The 24,989-nt window shown below is 38.0% G+C and overlaps 1 protein-coding gene across 1 annotated transcript; it reads right to left on the bottom strand.

Moving 5' to 3' along the window:
• Positions 1-2,283: 2,283 nt before the first annotated feature.
• Positions 2,284-6,999, bottom strand: LOC138910287 (uncharacterized). Its single transcript, XM_070201515.1, has 13 exons — positions 6,618-6,999; positions 6,503-6,570; positions 5,992-6,455; positions 5,504-5,939; positions 4,824-5,386; positions 4,692-4,777; positions 4,304-4,582; positions 4,034-4,213; positions 3,594-3,725; positions 3,029-3,325; positions 2,750-2,841; positions 2,528-2,671; positions 2,284-2,385 (listed from the first exon to the last, which is right to left on the bottom strand). Exons 1-13 carry the CDS (start codon positions 6,997-6,999, stop codon positions 2,284-2,286), a joined length of 3,225 nt encoding a protein of 1,074 aa, XP_070057616.1.
• Positions 7,000-24,989: the final 17,990 nt, after the last annotated feature.

Below are 24,989 nucleotides of genomic sequence, written 5' to 3'. Positions count from 1 at the left end.
TTTATTTGGAAAGCCAAAAACTATGGTAAGTAAAGGCTCTTCCTTCCTTCTTTCACCTTTTTAGCATGACTCGAGATCAATTTATTGACTCTCTTTTTTCAACACACAGGACTTCCGAAGGGATCTATTGTTTGCCCCGCCATTGAGGTTCCCGATGACCCAGAGGAAGCCCAATGAGCATTGCAAAATGTACTTAACTGGAGGAGAGCTCGTGAAGCCACTCTCGCTTCCGGTGAAGGCACCTTATCCCGGAATCCTAGGCCAAAGACAAGAAACCAAAGAGAAAACCTACCACTACAGTCGGAACTCGGGAAAAGCCTTCAACAAAAGAAACTCTAGCCGGACCAGCCACTCTGGTCCTTATTGACGAAGGAGCTATCGATGAGCAGTTCCTCTTCAAAGAAGAAAAAGTTCTTCACCGACTCAACCATATGCTCAGCCGGAAGAGCTTCACATACCACAACAGGAAAAAGTTCAAGGACTCTTTACGGCTTTACGGAAACGAAAATCGTTGAAAATGCCGAGTCTCACTTTCGGGCTCTTGTTGATGTTTCCACTCAGAAGAATTCTTCCCCTGAGGTACCTATGTCATCAACTTCTGAGCCAACTTTAACTGCATCTCCTTCTACCCATGCTGTTACCTCTCCACTAGTCCCAATCGAACAGACAAAAGACGTTCTTTCCCCACGGTCATCTGATCATGGGAATTTAGGAAACACTTTCCCGGCACCCACTCAAAACCTTAGTGGTAAATGAAGTGTTGTGCTTACGGTTTCATATTAGTGCCACTTACTCTCCAAGCCGGTGAAAGTCCTCAATTACCTAAAACCTCTGGCCACGGACAGAGATTGGAGAAAAATGGACCCTCTTTTTGCTGAGTGTCTGATTAACAACAATATGCACTGTTCAGCTCATGTATCAATTTAAACTTCTTCTTTTCCCTTTCTTCATACCCTTAATTTTCAATTCGTATAGGCTAACCTCTTTGCCTATGAGGGTTTACAAAAGCTAATCCTGGACAAAGAATAACTTACTGCTGAATGCAATCAACTTACTACCAAACGGAACCAGCTTGCTGAGCGCCTCTTTGTTTCGAAAGAAAAAGTTACTCAAATGTGTGAGCTCGAGGCTCGATTGCATTAATCCAAGCAAGATAGAATGACTCATATCCAAGAAGCCACTCAATTACATGAAGATATTAAGGAGACGAAGGCCAATTGGGCTGAACTGCATGATGCCGTAACTGCGGCAACCACGCACGAGTCTGCTTCTATAGAGAAAATCAACAACTTGGAAGCAAACTTACGCTTGAAAACCGAAGAGGCTAATACCGCCGAGGAGAAGAGAGCCAAAATGGAAGAAAGTCTCAGAAGGGTCATGGAGCAGAACCACCTTCATGCGTCAACCAATATTGAGCTTAATTCTAAGATCAGCATTGTGAAAGACGAAAATGACAAGCTCCAATCAAAAATTGAGAAACTCCAAGCTAAACTCCAAGACTAGGAAGATTCTTTCCTCCTCGAGAAAACCTATGCCATTTATCATATGAAGAGGAAGACTTTGGAGGAGGCCAAAGAAGGCAATAAAAACATGGATGACTGCATTTCCAAGGCTCGTGAATTGGAGACAACTGCTCTCGAGAACCTCCCTGCTCGGCCCGTTGCCTCCGACTCTTCGAATACTAGTTTCAAGTATTCGAGAACCGAAGAGGAAGATGAAGAAGAAGAAGAAGAAGAAGAAGATAACGATGAAGGCCTCGAACCGGAAGCGGAACAACTTTCTCCTGAAAAGGAAAATGAAGACTCTTCTCTCCCTTCAGGATCTAGAAACATTAATAATTGTTGTATATATTTTTCTTTTCCTTTGTAACTATGCCAAAACTTCTTTATTGAGTTTGGCATTTTAAGTAATGAAAGAAATTTCTTGCTTAAGTATTGTGCAAGAAATATTTTTTTATAGAAAATATATCACTAGGCAGGCTGCCTAGTGGCTAATATATATATAATCCCAAAAAATATGGGTCCAAGTCTTACAAGATGTCCAATCCAATCTAAAATATATAAACTATTACTAGCTAGTACTATTGAAGATAAAGCCAAAACTAAATATCTAGCTATTACAAAGAAGTAGGATGTAATCTTCCATATACATGTAGTGCAAGTGAATCCAAAGGCTAAGGGCAATAACCATATAGTAGCACCTCCAAAGCTCTCACCAGGCGCCAGGTTATGTATTCCATAGGACACGATTCCAATGGACAAGGCAAATATGGACTCCAAACAATCACACCATTACATAGAAGCTATCCAGAACTGCCAGAAACATGTGTTGGTACAGCTTGAACTCCTCAATGTTAAGCTCCATCTCCAAGTAAAGCAGTCTTCTCTATAATCAGTCATGAAGCTAACATGAAAAAATTCATGTAACAACTGCATGTTTGGAAAGTCTGAGCTATATAGTGCCTTCTCATCTCCAGAATGAGCATGAAACCATACTAATACCACCGGAAGATGATATAACACTATACAATACTTAGATAGCCAGCAGAATCAAGCAACAATTGCATTAGTATTTCATTTAAAGCAGTACTAAACTCCAGACTACTAACAATTTGTGTGAACTCATACACAATGAGTGTATCAATGAGGAACCAGTATGCAGTACTATAATCCTGTGAGTAAAAGCAGCAGTACCAAACACTACTAGCTAGAAGTACTTCACCTTATAAGCTTGTATTTGAGTTAATAACTTGCATGTTTGCCCTACATGTTCCATACAGTGTGTCACTACCTCCAGAATGAGCATGTTTCCATGCTAATGCCACTGAAAAGTAATTACACACTATACAGAAAAGAAAAGGAGTGTAGTCAATAGCAAAAACATGCAGTGAATTTAATAATCATTTCATCAATCAGGTGCTTTTTCTTGGCAAACCTAACCCTAAGGTTGGGTATTTGTGCTTTGTCCATATTTATATGTGTTTTTCCTGCTGTAGGTAAGTCATAAAACGAATGAAATGTGATTGTACCTGCAAAAGAAAAAACTAGGTTAGCTAAAAATTCAGCAACAACATTGCCCTCCCTTAGCACATGTTGAAAGAGCACATTGTAGGTGCTCTTTATATCCTTAATCTTCTTCACTTCTGCCCCTATACACCAAGGAGACTTCCATTCACCCTCAATGATCTTCTTCATTACCAAAGAATCAGTCTCCAGGATAAGAGGATGCAACTGCTTTTCTATACAATAGGCCAATCCTTCTACAATTGCTTTTGCTTTTGCCACTATGTTTGTTGCCTCCCCTATCTCCACTGCCTTAGAAAACACTAAGTCTCCATAATATTCTCACACACAAAAACCATAGGAGCTAGGTCCGAGATTACCTCTAGATGCACCATCTGTATTACATTTGAACCAACCCTTATAAGGAAGCTGTCATGTTACTCTTTTAGTCACAACATAAGGCTTATAGTCTTCAAAGAAGCTGATCATATCTGGCCATAAAAGAGGGATGTTTAGAAACCATGGATACCTCACTTTTGCTAGATAGTACAAGGTCTTGTTCACATCATGAATCACCCTATTACAAGAGACTGCACCTCCATTCTTCATTATGTTCCTTCTCTTTCAAAGTTCCCATGTGATCACTGCTGGCACTGCTTGGTACAATGGATTTAGTTTGGGGAAACATTGAGCATTCCACCATGTTCTTACAGCCTGATGAACCTGCACCAAGTTCACAATTATCCCTGCTGCTTGAAGAAAAGTCTTCCACACCCTAGTTGCAGTAGCACTTGTGAGAAATAGATGTTGAAATGTATCCTCTTGTGGTTATGAATAACACCAACATTTAGACACTACTAGGTAACAATTCCTTCTCCATAGATCATCAGTAGGTATCTTTCCTTTCCACAACCTCCATAAGAAGAAAGAGATTTTGAAAGGAAATCCTCTGATCCATAACTTCTTATACTCAGGTTGTATAGGCGCTCTATGTCTCAGAATTTTTCATGCACTACTAACTGAGAATTTACCTAAAGAAGTGGGCATCCAGTGTGGAGTATCCCAGTAGTCATCACTATTGTCAAAATGCACCTCATTCCTTATATGATCAGTAATATCAGCTGGGAAAGATTGCTCCAGTAATTGCTCATTCCAGTTATCTTCATCCCTCAAATCAGGTACTTCTTGGAGTTCATCATTGATGTGAAAATCTGGAGGCACAACATGGTATAATGCTACTAATCTAGTCTAGTTCTCATGCCATACATTATTAGATCACCTATTCATTCCCCATAGAATGCCATGCTTTACTTCTTCCCTTGCCTCCAATATCTTCCTCCGTACATGTGATCCTTCTCTAAATTGAACCACTGCAGGCAACTCTTTCTGGTAGTATTTGTTCCACATAAAGTTGGACCATAGAGACTTTGAAGTCATAAAATTCCACCACAGCTTAGCAAACAAAGCTTTAGAGATATCAAATAGTGATATGAACCCTACTCCACCTTCTTGGTAAACATAGGTTTTGCTATTTAGTCCAGTGTCTACTTGTTCCTTATTCCTTGTTACTCCAGAAAAATCTAGCAAGTGTCTTGTGCAGATATTTAAGGATGTTGTCAGGTGGATCTAGTATTGAGAGGATGTGAGTAGGCATACTTTGTAGCAATTTTGAGATCAATGTAGCCTTACCTCCATAAGACAATAGCTTACCCTTCCATGAATGAAGCTTGGATTTCACTTTTTTTATGAGATCATTGTAGTAGTCTTTCCTCCTCCTTGTATAAAAGATTGGGCAACCAAGAGAAGTAAATGGAAATTCACCCCTTGAGAATCCGATGATTTCCCCCCATAGAATTGAACAAGGCTCCAGCCACATTAGCATGCATATAGAAAGAGCTCTTTTCCTTGTTAATCAATTGGCCAAATGTGTGCTCATACTTGGTCAATACCTCAACTATCTTCTCTAATGAATATGGATCAGCAGAAGCAAATATAATAGTGTCATCAGCATATGCTAAGTGTTTCAATGGTTCAGTCCACTTAGGCATACCATAGCCCTTAAACTTCCTATCTTTAAAAAATTTATTCAATGATCTAGATAGGACCTCAACTGACAGAATGAACAAAGCTGGTGATAGAGGATCCCCTTGCTTAACCTCTCTTGTTGAATGAAAGAATCCTGAGGCTTGGCTATTTATCAACACTGAATACCAATTGTTAGCAATAAGATTCCAGACCATATTGATGAAGCTTTCAACAAATCCCATTCTCTTCAATACATGAATCAAATACCTCAAGGAAACCCTATCATAAACCTTTGCCATATCAAGCTTGATCACCACATTGGCAGGCTTACCCCTCAACCTTGTATCTGTGACTATCTCCTATGTTAGCAAGATGTTATCAAAGATACTTCTCCCCTTGACAAAACCTGATTGATTGGAAGAGATCAAGTATGGTAAAATCTTCTCCAGTCTATTATGTAACAACCTAGAAAATACCTTGTTTATGAAGTTACTTAAGCTTATAGGCCTTAAGTTTGAAAATGTTTGTACCAAGGTCTTCTTAGGCAGCAGTACTAAATTAGTGTGACTTATAGACTTAGGTAGTGAAGCATCACCATAAAACATCTGCATCATATGAAAGATATCAGCTCCTACTATGTCCCACCACTCCTGATAGAATCTGCCAGTGAAACCATCAGGTCCACGAGCACTCTCACCACTCAAAGCAAATACTGCCTCTTTAGTCTCCTCCATAGTTGGCATTCTGCATAGCTCCATATTCTGATCCAAGTTCACCATAGAAAGAACATTGTTCAGCAGTTCAAAGTCTGTTGGATCACCCTCTTGTGTGAATTGTTTCTGACAAAAGCTTACTGCAACATTGGCCTTGAGATCTTGTGTGTCAATCCATTCACCATCTCCATTCTGTATTCTTTTTTAGTTGTAACTTTTGCCTCTTGTCATTCACATGGTTATGGAAGAACCTTGTATTTCTATCACCTTTAGAAAACCAAGTCATGCCTGCCTTTTGTTTCCAGTACTGCTCTTCAATGCTCAAATACTTTTTCAACTCAGCTTGTGCCTTTTGAAGCATAATCCTATTATCAATTGTTGGTTCTTTCTCAAATAACATCTCCTTAATCCTAACAACATCCTCCCTGATTGAAAGTTGCTTGAAGATATCACCATATGTCACCTTACTCCATTGAGATAGGGCAGTCTTCACCCTTTTCAACTTCTTCTTGAACATAAGGAATGGGTCTCCAATGAAGTCAGCCACCCAATTTTTCCTTACAATATCTTTGAATGTATCATGCTTGATCCAGAAATTGAGGAACTTGAATGGCTTCACAAATTGCAGTGCTTCTTCTCCACAACTCATCAACAAAGGAGCATGATCTGATCCTGTCCTTATAAGGTGCTCAACATCAATGTTTGGGAAGAGAGTCTGGAAAGACAAATTAACAAAGATTATGTCCAATCTCTTGAATATACATTCAGCATTTGGCCTACCATTCCACTAAGTAAAAGGACTCCCTTTGTAGCCAAGATCAAACAATCCACTAGAATTCACACAAAAGGCAAAGTTTTCATACTCAGGTGGATATACAGTTCAAACCACCTATATTCTCATCTTCATGAAGTACAGTATTAAAATCACCACCAACTAGCCAAGGCAGTTCCATGTCACTAGCTAGATAGTACAAATTATCCCACAATTCCATTCTTTCAAGAGCAGAACATTTAGCATACACAAAGGTCATCATGATGTGTTTGCCAATGTCCTGATGATATACCTTAATAGTCACCTGCTGCTTAGTATCCATCAACAAATCCCATTCAACTACAGCATCAAAGAACAACCATATCTTACCATTAATAGTTGACATTGTAGCATCCATACCTAATCTCATCCTATACCTCTGAATGTGTATAGAATTTTGAAATGGTTCCATAAGTGCAACAATGAAGAAACCATGTTCTCTTTGCATGTTAATCACCCTCTAAAAGGCCTGTTAAGTATTAACAGACCTTATGTTCCAAATTAGTGTTTTAATCATCATTTTGTCATTAAGGCTACCCTCTTGTGCAAAATTCTTGTAGGTTGCAGTGGTTCTTTATTCTGTGCTTGCTTCTTCCCTTTCTTCCCACTCCTTGAAGAAGATCTAGGTGACAAGTCTCCTTCCCTAGCTATAGCTTTGAAATTTCCAGCAGTAGACTTATAATCAGTCATCACTCTTATCCTCCATTTTTTGTTGCTCTACCAGTGTATTATGAATGTCCACAGGTAGGACATTGTGTGTAATAATATCATGTAACACCTGGTTAGGAGATTTCAAAGGGACATTGATCTGGATTTGCATTGCAAGTCCAGTACCTGAAGCACAAGCTATTGGTACTGTTTCAATTGCACCCGAACCCCTAGGGATAATAGCTTGCTCCATTTGCTCTTGCATCATACTTGTATCCTTCAAGACCTCAGAACCCTACTCTTGAACAACCAAAGATTCATGGATATCTCTAAATTAAAGCTCATACAATGAACCCAAGCTAGGGTTTACTATAGCCGAATTCACAGGAATTACTGTTCCATTGGGATCACCATCCTTGCCACCAACTGTTTGATGTTTTGAATTCACTGTAGCCTCTAAGACCTCTACATTAACATCTCCAAACTGTTCACCACCTGAAAACTCCATCGGAAGACCTTCAACATTGGCCAAAACCTCAACAATTCCACTAGGGTTTACTGTTACATTGGCCTGTCTCTTAGCTGAAGCTGCAGTAGCTGATCCTCCAGTTGTTCTAACTTATTTTGGAGTTCCTTTATTATCTCCATCTGGTTGTATTGGCTGTTGCTTACTAAAACTCATGTTACCATCAACCCTAGTTTTCAGAGCCCTAGGGTTTATTGTAGCATTAGGGTTACTTGTGTTTGGTAGTTGGACCTGCATGTTGCCTTCATTTTATTTGTCTCCTGTAGTAATTGTTGTTCCTATTTGTGTCTGAATATCATCAAATTCATCACTCCATAAGGACCTACTAGAATCAACTTCAATATTTGTCTCATTCTTTCCAGAATCCTCATAAGTTTGAGATGGAATCTCATGACAAGAGTGGTTGACTATGACATTAAGCTCTCTAAGCTCTTCCTTACTCGTACCAAATCTCATATGCACCTATTCAATAGTAGATTCCTTTCTAGTAGCCTCCTCAATCTTGTATCAGTAGGATTAGGAGGATTTTCCTTTGCCGGATCTTGAATCCCATTCTTTTTTGGACTAACTCTCCCAGTTGATGTAGGATTCGACTTCTTCTACTTATTTGCCTCCCCTTTCTCCTTATTTTCAACATTCAAGACAACTTCCTTTTTAATACGTTTGGATTCTTCTTCTCCTTGCTTTAATAAAATAATATTATTAGTCCTATTCTCCTTAGGATTTGAGATGAAATTTTATGGTTTCACTGTTTTGTTCTCCAACTCCTTGGTGGACTCAGCTTATTTTCCATCAGTGATCATCAATGTTTCCTTCTCCCCTTCTTGCACATTAAACACCTCAAATGAGTTCTTTGTAACTACAGTATCATTCTTTTTCTTCCCTTTACCCTTGACAACTTCATTATCATTTGCACCATCAATAATATGGCCTCGTTTATCTCTTTGATACTTATTTTGTCTTATTTTCATCAACTCCTATTTTGCATTGTTAGGAATAGGATTTCCTAACACCTTACCACTTGAAAGAACTTTGGTAGTAGCAGCGGCAGTTCCCATTATCTCCTTTATCTCCTTTCCTTTACTTTGATCCTCAAAGACTTCATCAAATTTCTTGTGTAACTCAGGATGAATTACCCAATAATCCACCTCATTGTTTCCTTGTTTCTTACAAGTTTTATACTATTTTGGCATATAATCATACTTTATTTTGATCCACTTTGATTCTTCAGGCAAAGAATCATCTTCCTCCTCAATAATTTTAATTCTTTGAGGAAACTTAGCTAACAAATTAACTCAACCTTCACCTTTGCACAACTAGGCCTTGTACCATTTTGAGTAGCTAGGTCGATATGTAAAGGCTTCCTTACAACACTAGACAAAGAAAATAAAACTCCTTACCAAAGAAATTAGGAGGCAATTCTGGAAAACTAATCTACGCAATGGCTATTGGAGTTTTTTCTTCAGGTTTTCACCATGGATTCCATCTTGTGCACCTCATCTGCCATAACTCCCCTTGAGCTTTTAAGTAGAATGAAGGCTTTGAAAGCAGGTGGATATAATCTTCAAGCAATGACAATCTAATCAAAACATGATTGTCTTCAATCGAGCCAACTGTGCACGCACCTTTTAGTTCACATTGGATTGGGATCACCTACCTTGCCTAGTTCATTGATAACTGGCTTGCCATCTGAAAATATTTCCAGCATTACTAGATTCAATCCCTATTGTATAATAGATTGATTCACTTCAGACTTCTTCCACTTAATAATTGGTTCACCATGTAAATATTTGACAATTTTTATAGGGATGATGGATAGGGTTTGCATGGGAGCATTTAATATCTTTGGTTGTAGTAATTGCGCGTACTTTAGAGGTGGATTAGGGTTTGTAATGGTTGTTTGGGGCTATGGGGATGAATAAGACGACTGACCAACCTCAGGAGGAGGCTGGCCAGTGGCCGGTGAGGCCATGAGAGGAGCTTCGAAGCTGATCACCTCAAAATCGCCCAGAAATTGCCAGAGCTTCTCTCTCTAGGACATGTCAAGGGGTTGGGTTTTCCTATTCTCTTTTATTTAACTGGCAAAGCTCGGGATTTTTTTTACATCCGATAACTTTTGATCCCGAACATTCACATATCCGGAATCTACCCTTTGACTATGGGGTTTTTATAAGATAGGGACATTATGTTATGGTGTTCTTGAAGAGGATGTCTCCTGTTCATTCCAGCACAAGCATTTGAAGTTTTAACTAACTTTCAAATGAAAAAATTAATCAAACTTATCATTCGGGCAAGAAATAAGATAAAAATAAAAGGAATTTGATTTATTCCTTCCATCTTTAAAAGTATATTTATATAAATATTAATTTGCTTAAGTAAATAAAGCTACTAATGTATGTGACTAACTTGTACAACTTATTTCTACGGGGTTGATTATGCAGTCTCTGATCCTGATAATATATAGATCCCGGTTCTAGCAGTCCCCGATCTTTGTAACACTTTTAGTGCCTTAGTATGTAATAGTTTCTCCCAGTGTTCGGATGCTGAGTATGAGAATTCGAACACTAGAGATCTTGCTATCGCCGATGACCCTTTCTTTGTAGTATGCTTTATATTGTTGCCTCATTATAAGCCTTGCCAGAAAAATCCAATTGGGACAAAAACTGGACGAAGGAAAAAAGAGTGCAGCACATACTTTCAGAATCAGTAAGGATCTTCAACAGTAATACCTTTTGAGGTGACTCACGTTTCAATTGCTTGAAAATTTAACTCAATTTTCATTCTCCAATTGATACGACCTTTTCCGATTATAGCAAAAATTTGATAAGGTCCTTCCCACGTTAGTCCCAGCTTCCCGGTGTTATACTTTGAGTTACCTTTCTCAAAACTAAATCTCCGACTTTGAAATATCGAATATTTGCTCTACGGTTATAATATTTTTCCATTCTTTGCTTTTGTGCCACCATCCTCACATATGCCAGATCTCGATGTTCTTCAAACAAATCCAGTTTAATCATCCGTGCTTCATTATTTGCCTCTTTTTTTTTGCGCAGGAATACCTTATGGTCGGTTCCCAATCTCCGCCGGGATTAAAGCTTCCGCATCGTACACAAGTGAAAATGGTGTTTCACCCGTGCTCGATTTCGCTATTGTTCGATATGCCCACAACACACCCGGTAGCTTATCTAGCCAATTACCTTTAGCATCTTCTAACTTCTTTTTGAGATTTTGAATTATTATCTTTTTGGTCAACTCTGCTTGTCCGTTAGCACCTGGATGGTACGAACAAGATGCAATTCGTTTGATCTTCGATCCTTCAAAATACTTAATGATTTTGGAACCTATAAATTGTGGCCCATTGTCACAAGCAATTTCCTTTGGAACTCCAAACCAAAAAATGAAGATCCCATATGAAATCAATCACTTCTCGCTCTCCAATCATTTTAAAAGCACCTACTTCAACCTATTTAGTAAAATAATCAGTCAAAACTAAAAGAAATTTTACCTGCCCGGGACCATATGGTAAGGGACCAACTATGTCCATCCCCCATTTCATGAAGGGCCATGGTGACACCACCGAATGCAAAAGTTTAGCCGATTGATGCATTAGTTGTGCATGATGCTGACATTTATGATATTTTTGTACAAATGTCTTCGCGTCTTGCTCCATCCTGGGCCAATAGTAGCCATCCTTTATTAATTTGAGAACCAACGAATATGCACCAGAGTGGTTCCCGCATACTCCTCCGTAAACTTCTCTCATCACGTAGTCAACCTTCGACGTCCCTAAATACCGAGCCAATGGTCCCTGAAAAGACCTCTTATACAGTTGACCATCAATAAGACAATAACGAGCAACTTTAGTCCGTAGTGCCCGAGATGCTTTTGGACCTTCAGGCAGTTTGCAATTCCTTAAATACTCTATGAATTTATTTCTCCAATCCCAAATTAGGTTGGTTGAGTTAACTTCACAATATTCGCCCACATATAATACCGAATGCAACAATTGAACGATCGCACCGAAATCAGCTCCATTCATTTATGTGAACGACCCCAAATTGGCTAATGCGTCTGCCTCCACGTTTTCTTCTCTCGGGATGTTGGTTATCGATCATTATCTAAACCGAAAAAGTAACACTTGAACCTTATTCAAGTACTGTTGCATGCGCACCTCCTTGGAATCGAAAAATTCCATACACATGATTCACTACCAGCTGGGATTCACAATTTATTTTTGTTACCTCGAAGCCTAGTCCCCGAGCTAATTCAAGTCCTGCAACCAAAGCCACATACTCGGCTTCATTATTAGTTAATGACACAATTCTAATGGCATGTCTCAAGGTTTCTCCCGAAGGAGTGATTAATACTATCCTGAGACCGGACCCCTTTACATAGGAAGCTCCATCCGTAAACAAGGTCCGAACACCTGACACCATCCCCGATACCAACAATTCCTCTTTAGAAACTAAAGGCATCAGTTCCGGACTAAAGTCAACCACAAAGTTGGCCAAAACTTGTGACTTAATCGCAGTCTTGGGTTTGTATTCAATGTCAAATTTACTAACTTCGACTTCCCATTCAACCAATCGACCCGAATTCAGGTTTATGAAGGACATTACTCAAGGGAAAAGTTGTCACAATTGCTATGGGATGGCATTGAAAATAAGACTTAAGCTTTCGAGAGTCGACTACGAGAGTTAAGGCTAACTTTTCAAGGTGAGGATAACATATCTCTACTCCCAATAAAACTTTACTAACATAATAAATAGGAAATTGTGTACCTTCCTCCTCCCGGACCAGAACAACACTTACCGCTACTTCTAAGACTGTTAGATAAATTTACAACTTCTCACCGTCCATCAATTTTGACAACAACAGAGGGCTAGATAGTACCTTTTTAGGTCTTTCAATGCTTGCTGGCATTCCGGAGTCCACATGAAATCTTTCTTCTTTTTCAAAAGCGAAAAGAAATGATGGCATTTGTCCATAGACCTTGAAATAAACCTGCTTAGAGCCGCCAATCTGCCTGTCAACCTTTGTACTTCTTTCACACTTGTTAATTGGTCCGGAATATCTTCGATGTCTTTGACCTTATCGTAGTTTACTTCAATTCCTCTTTGAGAGACCAGAAACCCCAGGAACTTTCCAGAACCAACCCCGAAAACGTATTTTTCAGGATTGAGCTTTATGTTATATTTTCACAGAATGTCAAACGTCTCTTGTAGATGAGACAAATGATCACCTGAATTAAGAGACTTGACCAATATATCATCAATATATACATCCATTGTTTTACCAATTTGTTATTCAAACATTTTCTTAACGAGTCTCAGATAAGTGGCTCCGACATTTTTAAGCCCGAAAGGCATCACGTTATAGCAGTATGGTCCAAAATTTGTGATAAATGATATTTTTTCTTGATATTCCGAGTGCATCCTGATTTGATTATACCCGGAATATGCATCAAGAAAGCTCATCAACTCATGTCCGGCTGTAGCATCGGTCATTTGGTCAATGTTTGGCAACGAAAAAGAGTCCTTAGGCCACGCCTTATTCAAATCTTTATAATCTACGCGCATTCTAAATTTATTATTCTTTATAGGTACTACTACTACTATTTTAGCTAGCCAATCGGGGTAATTTACCTCTCGAATTGAACCTATATTTAGTAATCGGGTTACTTCTTCTTTGACAAACATGTTTCTGACCTATGCTATTGGTCATTTCTTCTACTTACTGGAGAAAAGTTATGATCCAAACTCGGCTTGTGGACAACCACTTCTAATGGTATACCTGTCATAACTGAATGCGACTATACAAAACAATCAACATTAGCTTTTAGAAAATCTATAATATTTAACCTAAGTTCAGGACTCAACCTCGTTCCTAAATCAAATTTCCTTTCAAAGAACCCCGTGAACTAGGCCACTTGTTCAAGTTCTTCAGCAGTTGATTTGGTGGCTTCTTCTTCCTCCGGTACTTGAAAAGACCTCGGTACCTGATAAAAATCCGATGACTCCTCTTCTCCATTATCTTCAATCGGGATGGAAGAAGGCACCGACTCCTGTAGTTGTTATTTGCTTGTTTTTATCTCTCTTGCTATTGCACAAGGTAACTGTATTTATTTCTCTTGCAGATGGTTGATCTCTTCTGATATGCTTGATCCTTTCCGGTATGGGAAACTTTAGCAACTAATGATAAATTTACGGCACAACTTTCATTTCATGTATCCATGGCCTTCCAAGGATCACGTTATACCCCATATCACCATGTACCACTTCGAACAGCGCGGTCTTCGTTACACCTTCTGCATGCGTTGGTGGTAGGATCCCCCCCACCCCCGGGTTGTTACACTCGTTAGGTTGAACTCGGCCAAAAGCTTTATTGTCGAAACTATATTTTCGGTTAGCTTTGCTTGCTCCAAAACTCTCCATTATAAGACATCAAGAGATATTACCAAAGCATCATTGTGCGGTAGAAGAAGTCCATCGGCATCCTCTTCTATGAAGGTGTTGTCATCTTTTGCAGCTTTTCAGATCCTTTTGCCACGAGTTATCGATATCTTCATTATCTTTGCTACTGAAAACGTCACCCTATTTATCTCGTCACTAGCAAAAATCATGTTTATCGTCATGCGAGGTGACCCTACAGCCGGTTTTGATGGTTCCGCAACATCTCTATTTTCCCATAATTATTCTTGGCCCGATCACATAGAAATTCTCTGAGGTGACTATTCTTTAACAATGCTACCACCTCTTTCCGAAGGTGCTGTCAGTCCCCAGTCTTGTGACCATTCGTGCCATGGAACTCACATTATAGATTAGGGTCCCTTTGGCTAGGATCCGATTGAATTTGTTTTGAAAACCTAGCCTCCTTAATGTTTTTTTTATAGCCAACACCAATTCTACCAAGCTGATGTTAAAATAATAGACGGATAATCGGGGTATGCTGAATCTCGAGACCCCAAAGTTTCCTTCTCTTGTAAAGCTTTATTATTCCGACCACGATCTTCTCTTCTATTGGTAGCAAACATTTCAGATGACTGAAATCCTTTATTTCCACACCCTTCAGCCCTTTCATAAGGCTGAAAGCGACTCCTAAAAGACCTCCGATCTGCAACGAAATCAGTTTTGAATTTCTCCCGAGTCCGATCACGATTACGTCCTTTGGAAGATATCAAGGAACTCAGTTGATCATCTTATATTCTAATCTTTTACTCGTTGAGATTGTGGACATCTGCCCATGTGGTTTCCTGAAATTCTAACAAGATTTTCTTCAATTTTCTGGAGGCATCAGAGCTTAATGGGTTGAGACCCTTTGTAAATGCTTCAGCTATCCACTCATCCGGTACTGCCGGTAACAACATACTTTCCTTCTAAAATAGGATCACAAATTCTCGTAATAGTTCGAATTTTCCTCGGGCAATTCTGAATATATTTGCCTTTCTAGCTTGGACCTTTCTTGCCCCAATATGAGCTTTAATGAAAGAATCTGCAAGCATTTCAAAAGAGTCAATGAAATGCTCTAGTAAAAGAGAATGCCATGTTAAAGTACCCTTCATTAGGGTTTCACCAAATTTCTTAAGTTAGACATATTCGATCTCGTGCGGGGCCAAGTCATTTCCCTTTACTGCCATAGTATAAGTTGTGATATGCTCCTATGGATCCGAAATCCCATCATACTTCAGAATATCTGGCATCTTGAATCTTTTCGGGATCAACTCCGGGGCCGCACTTGGTTTGAACGACAGCTGCGTATATTTCTTTGAATCCGGTTCCTTCAACACCGATAGTGCTCTAGGGATCTGATCCATACGAGCATGAAATTCTTTAGCATTTTGGTCCATTCGTTCATTCATCTCCCTCATGAATCTCATGAGCTCAGTTTTGAAAGGATGGCTAACATCCACTACCGACATCACCTGCTTCAGTTTCATTAAAACCGAACCCCTCCCTCGGAGCATCATTATCGCTTTTTTGCATTGTTTGATTTCTGGGTACGATGGGAGGAATCCGAACTGCTCCATTGGTTCATTGGAAGCAACCGAAAGCACTTGCTTCAACTCTTTCATCACCCGGTCTTGCCTTGAGAGATATTTCATAATTTTTCTTTGTTGATCTCTCAAGATTTTAACCGTTTCAACAACATGTTCGTTGTCCGCATCATCGAGAGTTGGACTTCTCACATGACGAGAATTTTGTTCTTCTCGAACTGGAGTTGTCTCATCTCCATCGTTGTGAGTTTCACTAATTGAATCTTCCCGCTGGAACACATCCTCTCACTCGTTGTGTGTTCTAATGTCGTAAGCACTGTTCAGATTATTAGCTTCCATATCTAATTTTTCTTTTGCTAAGAAAGGAATTAAAATTCGTTAGTAATAGATTAATGGATCAAAGCAATTATACAATTGTCTATGTCCCACGGTGGGCACTAAACTATTTACTCATAAAACGGTACAGTTGAATTTATAATGTGATTTATAGACACGTGAATTAATTTGATCCAGAAATATAAAAAAAAATAAGAACAATTAAGAAAGCAAGTAATTTTATAATATGAGAGCAAATTATAGCTTTTGAGTATATATGATTTCCGTGTCCTACAATGGATACTAATTCTCCTATTTATAACTCTATTTAGGGAGACAAGATCCTCAAATCAAGCTGTTCTTGAATGAGAATAAAACCGCCAATAATGGTTGCATAATAGTTGGCTATTAATACATAGATTCTTTGTAACGACTGCTCATTGAATGCTGTCTATTCCAACCGATGTCTTCGGTTCCCATGCCTTCGGAATTCATACAACACCGAGCTCATGTTTGTATCCGATATCAACTATTTGCCGACTCATCTAGTTACACGTGTCATCTCGTAATTCAGCCATCTGTCGCTAACCAATTTTATCTTATACACCTACTACGTCACCAAGCTCCACTTTCTGCCGCCCTCACTACATTGGCCTACATTGATTTTATTTTGTGCTCGGTACAAATAAATTGTATTATCTTTATTATTTCGTTAATATAAAATTAGAAGTGATAGTGTTTGCTTGTATGGGCTAATTTTACATGTCTTCGAAAAACAATGCCTCATTTCATCTTTAATCAATTCCAAGGAATTTGATATTTTTCTTAAATGAAAATTTTCTTCGTCCAATTGAGGTGAATTACTTAGAACCCTCCCATAATTTTGCAAACTAGTCTTAGGTGTACCTCGTCTCGAGAAGTACCCATTTTAAAAATTAGTATATATTTATTATTTTAAAACTTGTGTTTGAGATATATAATAAAAATTAAAGAAAATAATGTAAAATCAAGAACATGATGATTTTCGATTCTATTTAGTTAACTCAATAAAGAAGGAATTTTGCCATAGAAGCTCTCAATCATCTCTACGCAATATATTCAACTTAAATTTTATTCAAGTTTTATAATTTTATTACTTCTATTTCACAAGATATCATACTTGCTTTTTTGTGTTCAAGAACACATAACTCTAGTAAAGTTGATGAATAAAAAATTTAAAATTCTTAATTAACACTTAATTTATTTTATTTTGTGTATGGGTTAATAATCTATGTTACATGTTGAAATTCAATTAACGCATAGCACAAGGTACCATCTGCCTCTTTGCTATTGATGCATTCTTGTTAAATTTCTAAGAGATGGAGTTATGGGCAGAGTTGACAAATTGTTGCAAAGGAAGTAACGTTTGAATAATAATTGATCACTCTCTAAGCTCCAAAGTTATTTTTTTGGGGTGCTTTATTTAATTTTTAATCTATATTTTCGTAAGAAAACAAATTATTGACATGTTCAATTGGAAAAAAGAAGCTAGGACGCAAGTGCTTGATTGAAAGTTTGTATTCTTTATTATCATGACCCTAATGACACCTAGTATCTAAGACCAGGTAAGCCTAACACGTACTAAATTAATAGCAAAATTCAACCAATAACTGTTAAATAGGAAATAGAAATCTCTATACAAAACTTACAATCCCAAAATCGGTATTACAAGTCATAAACTCTACTGAGTTTACTAGAAGATCTCTATGTACAATTATTCCGGAATAGAAATAAATAGTACAAAGTAAAATTTCAGAAGGTGACTGCGAGGCCTGCGAACGCAACAACAGGTATACCTTGAGTCTCCACAATAATGCTCGATCAGCTAGCTAGTGATCAACAAACTCTGAATACCTGGATTTGTACAAAAATGTGCAGAAAGCGTAGCATGAGTACACCACGGTGGTACCCAGTAAGTATCAAGACTAACCTCGGTAGAGTAGTGACGAGGAACAGTCAAGACACCTACTAGACTTAATAACCAGTACAAGTATGAATGTGAAACTAACATGGAACAATATCAATCTAAAGCTAAGCATGATAACAATAATGAAACAATGCTGGTGATAGGAAACTAAAAGCTGCAATTAGCAACGAGACACAACAGGTAATAACATCGTGGAGTAAGCAGAATACAGTTTAAGTCCGATGAAATCAAGTAAGGAAAAACAAGTAACACTCAATAAGAGCAACCACTTTCTCACAAGATTTGTTCAAGGACTTTCCCGAGGTACTTTAACTCATAGTCACATTTTACGGGTCCCAACTCATGAACCCTAATCACTTGGCATCTTGGGGTTCAAGGACTTTCCCGAGGTACTTTAACTCATAGTCATATTTCACGGGTCCCAACTCATGAACCCTAATCACTTGGCATCTTGTGCCCACATTACAAGTCATAACTGCACGGACGATTCACGTGCCTAGGGAGTGGTAATATCTCAAACCCGTACGGACAACTCACGTGCCAACACCCCAACAATCCTCTCAATAATATCACGTGTGCCAAAACATAACAACACAATATAAGGTCTTTCACCACATGTGCCCATATGCCACAACGTTTCCTCAAAACAATTTTAATACCGCAACTACGCATAGCCCACGGCTCAACAACACTGAGTACAATAACATCAACAACAATAACACTAGAGTACGACAAATAAATCAACATCAGAACTTCATAACACAAAGGAACGGAAGAACAAACTCACAAAGAAAGACACAACAGGGAACAATGGTCTCAATCAGAATAGCTCAACAAGGGAAGAGATACTGTGCAACACTGATTCCACGTAGGTACAACTCGACGATATGAGAGATAACATGAATTAATTATTTTAAATAAGGATAAGTCAACAGTGAAAGGGATAATAAAACTTTAATTAAGGGTAAGCAAATTACGAAAAGGACGACAATAACTCCAATTAAGGTTAAGCAATTACAGAAACTATAACAAAACTTCAATTAAGGTTAAGCAATTATAGAAAAGATAACATAACTTCAATTAAGGTTAAGTAATTATGAAAAAGATAACATGGCAGTAAAAGAGGCAACAACTTCAATCAAGGCACATAAGAGTTTAATTGGCAACAAGGGTAGAACATGAATCAATTAATTCCAAATAAGACACATAAGGGTGAATTTAGTAAATAGAGGATTTAATATGATAAAACAACTTCATATCTAATGAACATAAGAACCTAAGATCCCTAAACGGTCAAATTTTTTACAAATAAGCCCGAGTACGTACTCGTCACCTCGCGTACACGGCTCCCCCACATGACCCAATTAGCACAAATAACTCAATTCTAAGGAGTAGTTTCCCCACACAAGGTTAGCCAAGTCACTTACCTCAAATCACGCTATATCAATTCACTAGTAGGCCTTTCCCTCGATTATCCAACTCTGAACGGCTCGAATCTAGCCAAAATAACTTTATACCATAAATATAAACTATAGGAAACTAATTCGAACAATAAAATTATGATCTTTGCAAAGAAATAAAAAGTCAACTCAAAACATCAACCAGGTCCCGCGCCTCAGAACCTGACCAAAATTATAAAAATTCGAAACCCATTCGATAACGAATCCAACCATACCAAAATTACTAAATTTTGACTCCGATTCGGCCTTCAAAACCTCAAATCAAGTTTAGGAAAAATTTCTATTCTAATCCCCCAAATCACAAAAATAGGTGTTGAAAATAGTGTTAGATTCATAAATAACGGACCAAATCAAGTTAAGATTACTTACCCCTGTTCAATTTGTGAAGTTTGCCTCTGAAAATTGCCTAAACCAAGCTCCCCAACTCCAATTATATGTTAAAAATGGTGAAACCCCCATTTTTAGAAACCTCTCCAGGCAAGTCGCATTTAACACCTGAGATTTATAAATCGCATTTGACACCTGCGATTTGCCTATGTTCCCTCAAACGCCATAAAAACAACAGTCTTTCCTGACACAGAAATGGACATAACTCTCTCATACGACCTAGGAAATCGATGATTCTTATTGCTATGGTTCTATAATTACGATACGGATCTGATGGCTCAATCGAATCACAAATCAAAGGTCGTTTGCTCAATGTGGTACCCTTTATGCCAAAAGAAACGATGCCGAAATATCAAATAAGAGTGCTGCACTATCCAAACCCATCCGAAACTCACCTAGGCCCCATGGGACCCCAACCAAGTACACTAACAAGTCCCAAAATATGATAAGAACCTGCTCGAAGCCTCAAATTACCTCTAACAATACTAGAATCATGAATCGCGCATCGATTCAAGCCTAAGAAACTTATGAACTTCCGAATTCCAAAGCTAATATCGATTCATACCAAACCAACTCCGATTGACTTCAAATTTTGCACACAAGTCATAAATGACAGTACAAATCTATTCTAAACTGCCGGAACCGGGATCCGTCCTGACATCAATAAACTCAATTCCCGGTCAAATTTTCCTAAATCTTCCATTTTTTCCAACTTTCGCCTATTCATGCCGAAACGACCTACGGACCTTCAAATCAACATCTGGACACGCTCCTAAGACCAAAATCACCATACGGAGCTATTGGAATTGGAACCATTAAAATGCCATTTCAGAGTCGTCTACATAAAACTTAAACTCTGGTCAACTTTTACCGCTTAAACTTCTAAAACAAGAATCCTTCTTCCAAATCAATCCTGAATCATCCAAAATCCGAACTCGACCATGCATGCACGTCATAACACATAATACGAAACTGCTTGAGACCTTAAGCCACCGAACGGGATATTAATCCTCAAAACGACCGTTCGGATCATTACATTTATTTATGCTATCTTTAGTAAAGCAATTATTACGTTGGTGGTCAATCTATATTGTCATTCTCTTTCTTTATTTAGGTCTTACCCACGCTATATATAGATTAGGAAAATATTTACAATTATTCCTAAATATAAGTAAAATAATTAAATGACTATTCTTATATATTAAGAAAATAACTTAAATTACTATTTTATTCAGTGTGAACTATATTTTTAAAGGATAAAAAAGACGAACAATATTTTGTTAATATTCATGTTTTTAATATAATATAAATATAAATATAGATTAATACCCTTCCATTTACTTCAGAAATTATATAAAATCCTTTGTCTATTTTAATGGGGCTTTAAGATAGAATAGAACGCCACTGGTTTCCTGTACCCTAGCATGCTTTCTCTAGCACGTCGCAGATTGTCTAATGGGGTTTATCTTTTTAGTGTGATTTGCGAGCTATTGCATTGAAGCGGAGTTTATCCAAAACGTACCAAAGTATAGCGGTTGCGAGTTCCCTAGGTGTTTTTTTAATAAAAGAATATGATATCCGTTCGTTGTGATTGTTTTTTTATTTCCTTTTTGTCATTTGTCCCATAAACAATTTATTTATGCTTAATATAACTCGACTGCTATGCTTAAAGAGTGCTTGTGCACGCCTTCCGAATATGATTCTCTATCCTATATGTCGTAGAACATATAATTCTTTTACTTTATTTTGAATTTTTTGACTAAAACCTATTTAACAAGTTGTGTATAATTGAAAATTTGATGACTTGAAATATTATTACGTACATCAATTATTATGCCTAGATAGTATTCAAAACATTCGCATTTCTTCTTGAGAATATTCTACATCTTTTAATATATTATTATTTATTTTTATATTATTTAATTTATTGTTAAAAATCGCAGTGCCTAACTCCAACCTTTTGAAATGCTACTTAGCTAGCACCTATTGTTTAAGCAAAGAATTATATTCTCGGTCAAAGCCTACTTTTAGAAGTACTCGGGCTACTGATAATAAAAAAATTCAATATTCTCTCAAATATAAGAAAGGAAATCGGGATCAGAAATGGCAAAGTAATCAATAGAAAGCACAAGAAAATAATTATCTTCCAATGTTAATCGGTACGTGTCCTTACAAGTTAAATTCTCTTTTCTTATATAGGAATTTACAAATATAACATTTCTTCCCTTTTATGACAGAATCATTATGGGCATTAATGACATTAGTGAAACGTTATAATTGACAACCGTAACTGTTCATGAAGATTCTGTAACGGTTTCGATTCTTCTTCCACATTAATTTGAGGTTCATGAATCTTCCCTCTTTACTGTCTTGATTCATCCTGCCTGTGTCTCTTCACTGAATAATTTAGCTCGGGCAACCGTACATTTTCGTCTCCTGAGTGATTTGCTCGTACCTGTTGTAAATCGCGACTCTTTTAATGCGACACTCCAGTTGTCATCTTCTTAGTAATTCACGTATCTTGCCCTATCATCCTCATATAATTCCACGTGTAATATTTATTTTTTACCAATACATATAGTCCCCCACTTGCCGGATATTCTGTAATGGAATATTTGAGAAGTGGCACGTATTTATGGCAGGAATTGTTTTCCGTTGTTTCCCATATATCATTGCATCTTCTTCAGAACCATCGCTTTGCATGTCACTTCCATTTAATGTATGTGCTACGTGGCCTTCGTCGATTGGGTCTACGATTCTTTAGCGGTTTTTAAGGCTTTCTTGCGGCTGCATCATTCACTTTTAGTTTCACAAAACCTCCAATCTATAGTGTTCTTCTTCTTAAATCGTTCTTGTTCTTCAGCACGCATTATTTTCTCGTATAACCATGTCTTCCTCAAATCCCGATCCTCGCAGAGTAGTAATTGTAGATGAACTTCCCCTTTCAACTGCTCCTATTAGGAGTAGAAGAGGCGGTAGATTACGTAGTTTAGGATCTATATCCATTCGTGGTTCTACTTCTCAAACTAACATTGCTACCCCTTCTTCTTTTAGAACTAGGGCTTCTTCAACTCATAGATCTTCTGCTAGAAATAGGGATTCGAATGAACCTATTCGAGAACCAACTATTGATGAAATTATTCCTGCAGAATTTTCTTTCTCTACTAATCGTGAATCAATTAGAAATCAAGTTACTTCTATGACTTCCCATAATCGTGCCGATGTTTATCCTTCCCAGATTACTGAGGGTTTGATTTCTCTTGTGCGAAGAGAATGCCATTGGAAATTTGACTTTCCAATTTTAGTTCCTGGTCCAAACCAAAGGATTACTTTGTTTCAAGCTGGTTACTCTTTCGTTTACATATATCTTTTTACGTTAGGTTTTAGACCACCAATTGACCCAGTCATCATAGAATTTTACCGTTTTTTTAACGTTTGCTTAGGACAGATTGGTCCTATTGTATGGAGAGCTGTTGCATGTTTAAGATACCTGGCTAATTCGGCCTCTTTACCCTTCATCTTTCAACACTTGCTTCATCTTTATTCCCCTAAGTTGTTTCGTTCAGGGGTGTTTACTCTCATGGCTAGGAGTAAAAAGGTTTTGGTTAGCCCTGAAGATGATAAAGATCGTGGCTGGTATGCCCGTTTTGTTGCTTCTCCCACAAGTGATTTAGTGGGTGAAGAGAACATGCCTTTTCCAGAAAAATGGAACTTTGCACGAAAGTTTTTTTTAGATATCTTTCTTCTCTTTTATGAAGGAAGAAGAAACTTACGATCCCGTGAATGTTTTTCTTTTTTTTTTTCCTTTTTAGCAACCATGAAAGTTGTTGAAGTAATACCAGACTTCCGTGCTTGGGTAGAAAAATTATTGTCAGTTTCTCCTATGGAAGGAAGGTCTTGGAAATACCTTTCTCATAGGTTTGGTTGGAAATTTAAAACTCATGGTATGTTCCCCTTTAGCTTTCTACCTTTCTTTCATATTTATTTGGAGATTTATTAACTTCTTCTTCTGCTAGAGTTTCCCATACGGGGTGTTAGTGTCGCGTCTATTACTTCATCAAGACTTTATTTGTCCATGGCTCAAGAGATGATTTTGAGTTCTTCATCAAAGAGAAAAGCAGAGAGAGCTCATGTTTCTGAGGGTGAAGAGGAACGAGAGGAGGGCTCTTTAGTGCGTAAGCCTCGGGCTAGGAGACGTGTTGTTTCAGATGATGAAGCCACTGCTCCTCCTAGTTCAGTTCCCGTGAATGAGCCTGAAAGTGCCACTTTGGTGAACTCTACAGAGCAGTTGTTTTCCCATGGGTTTGATAGCGAAGATTTTGGCTTAGTTTCTGATGAAGCACCCCTTGCCTCCTTTCCAGTGTCTGTTCCTATTGGTTCTCAGTTTCCCGCGCCTGTTGTTGCTGCCACTGCTCATCCCGTGGCTATTTTTACTTCCTCAACTATCCCTATTGCTACCACTTCTCATGTCGAAGCTGGTTCTCCCAGTAGCAGTAGAATGATGAAAAAAGTTACCATTGAAGTCCCCGAGGATGGTAATCTTTTGAAAAAGTCTGGCCAAGCTGATGTATGGCTAAAACCGCTGATTGGCCCAGTTGAGAAGTCTAAATTGGAAAGCCACGACTCTTTGACATGGATGAATGACATTGTCTATTCATCTTTAAAGGTATAAGCCTTAGCTTTTTATTTTACATGTGATTTCTTTATCTTTGTTTGATAATCACTTCTTCTCTTTCTTTTGTAGATCAACCTGATAGGCACAGAGCCGATGAAGAGAATTGTCCATACTGAGTAGTTAGTCAACGACTATTATACGGAAGCGGACAACTAGAAAGAACAATTTGAAGGCCTTCAGTTAGAAAAAGAAGTTTTAAATGAGGAAAAGTGTGCTTTGGAACAACAAGTGAAAATGATGGCAGCGGAATTGACGATTGAAAAAGCCTCTTCTAGTCAAATGGGCAAGGATAAAGACCTCCTTGAGTCTTCATTTGCCGAGCAGCTTTCTAAAGCTACTGAGGAAATTAGGGGCCTGAAAGAACTGCTTAATCAGAAGGAAGTCTATGCCGAGGAGCTTGTTCAAACGCTCACTCAGGCTCAAGAAGACCTCCGTGCATCTTCTAACAAGATCCAGTTCTTAGAGAGA

This window comes from Nicotiana tomentosiformis, chromosome 4, assembly GCF_000390325.3.
Source record: "Nicotiana tomentosiformis chromosome 4, ASM39032v3, whole genome shotgun sequence".
Classification (NCBI taxonomy): Eukaryota; Viridiplantae; Streptophyta; class Magnoliopsida; order Solanales; family Solanaceae; genus Nicotiana; species Nicotiana tomentosiformis.
Note: the sequence above shows the minus strand (reverse complement) of the source record. Positions and strands in the feature narration are given on the sequence as shown.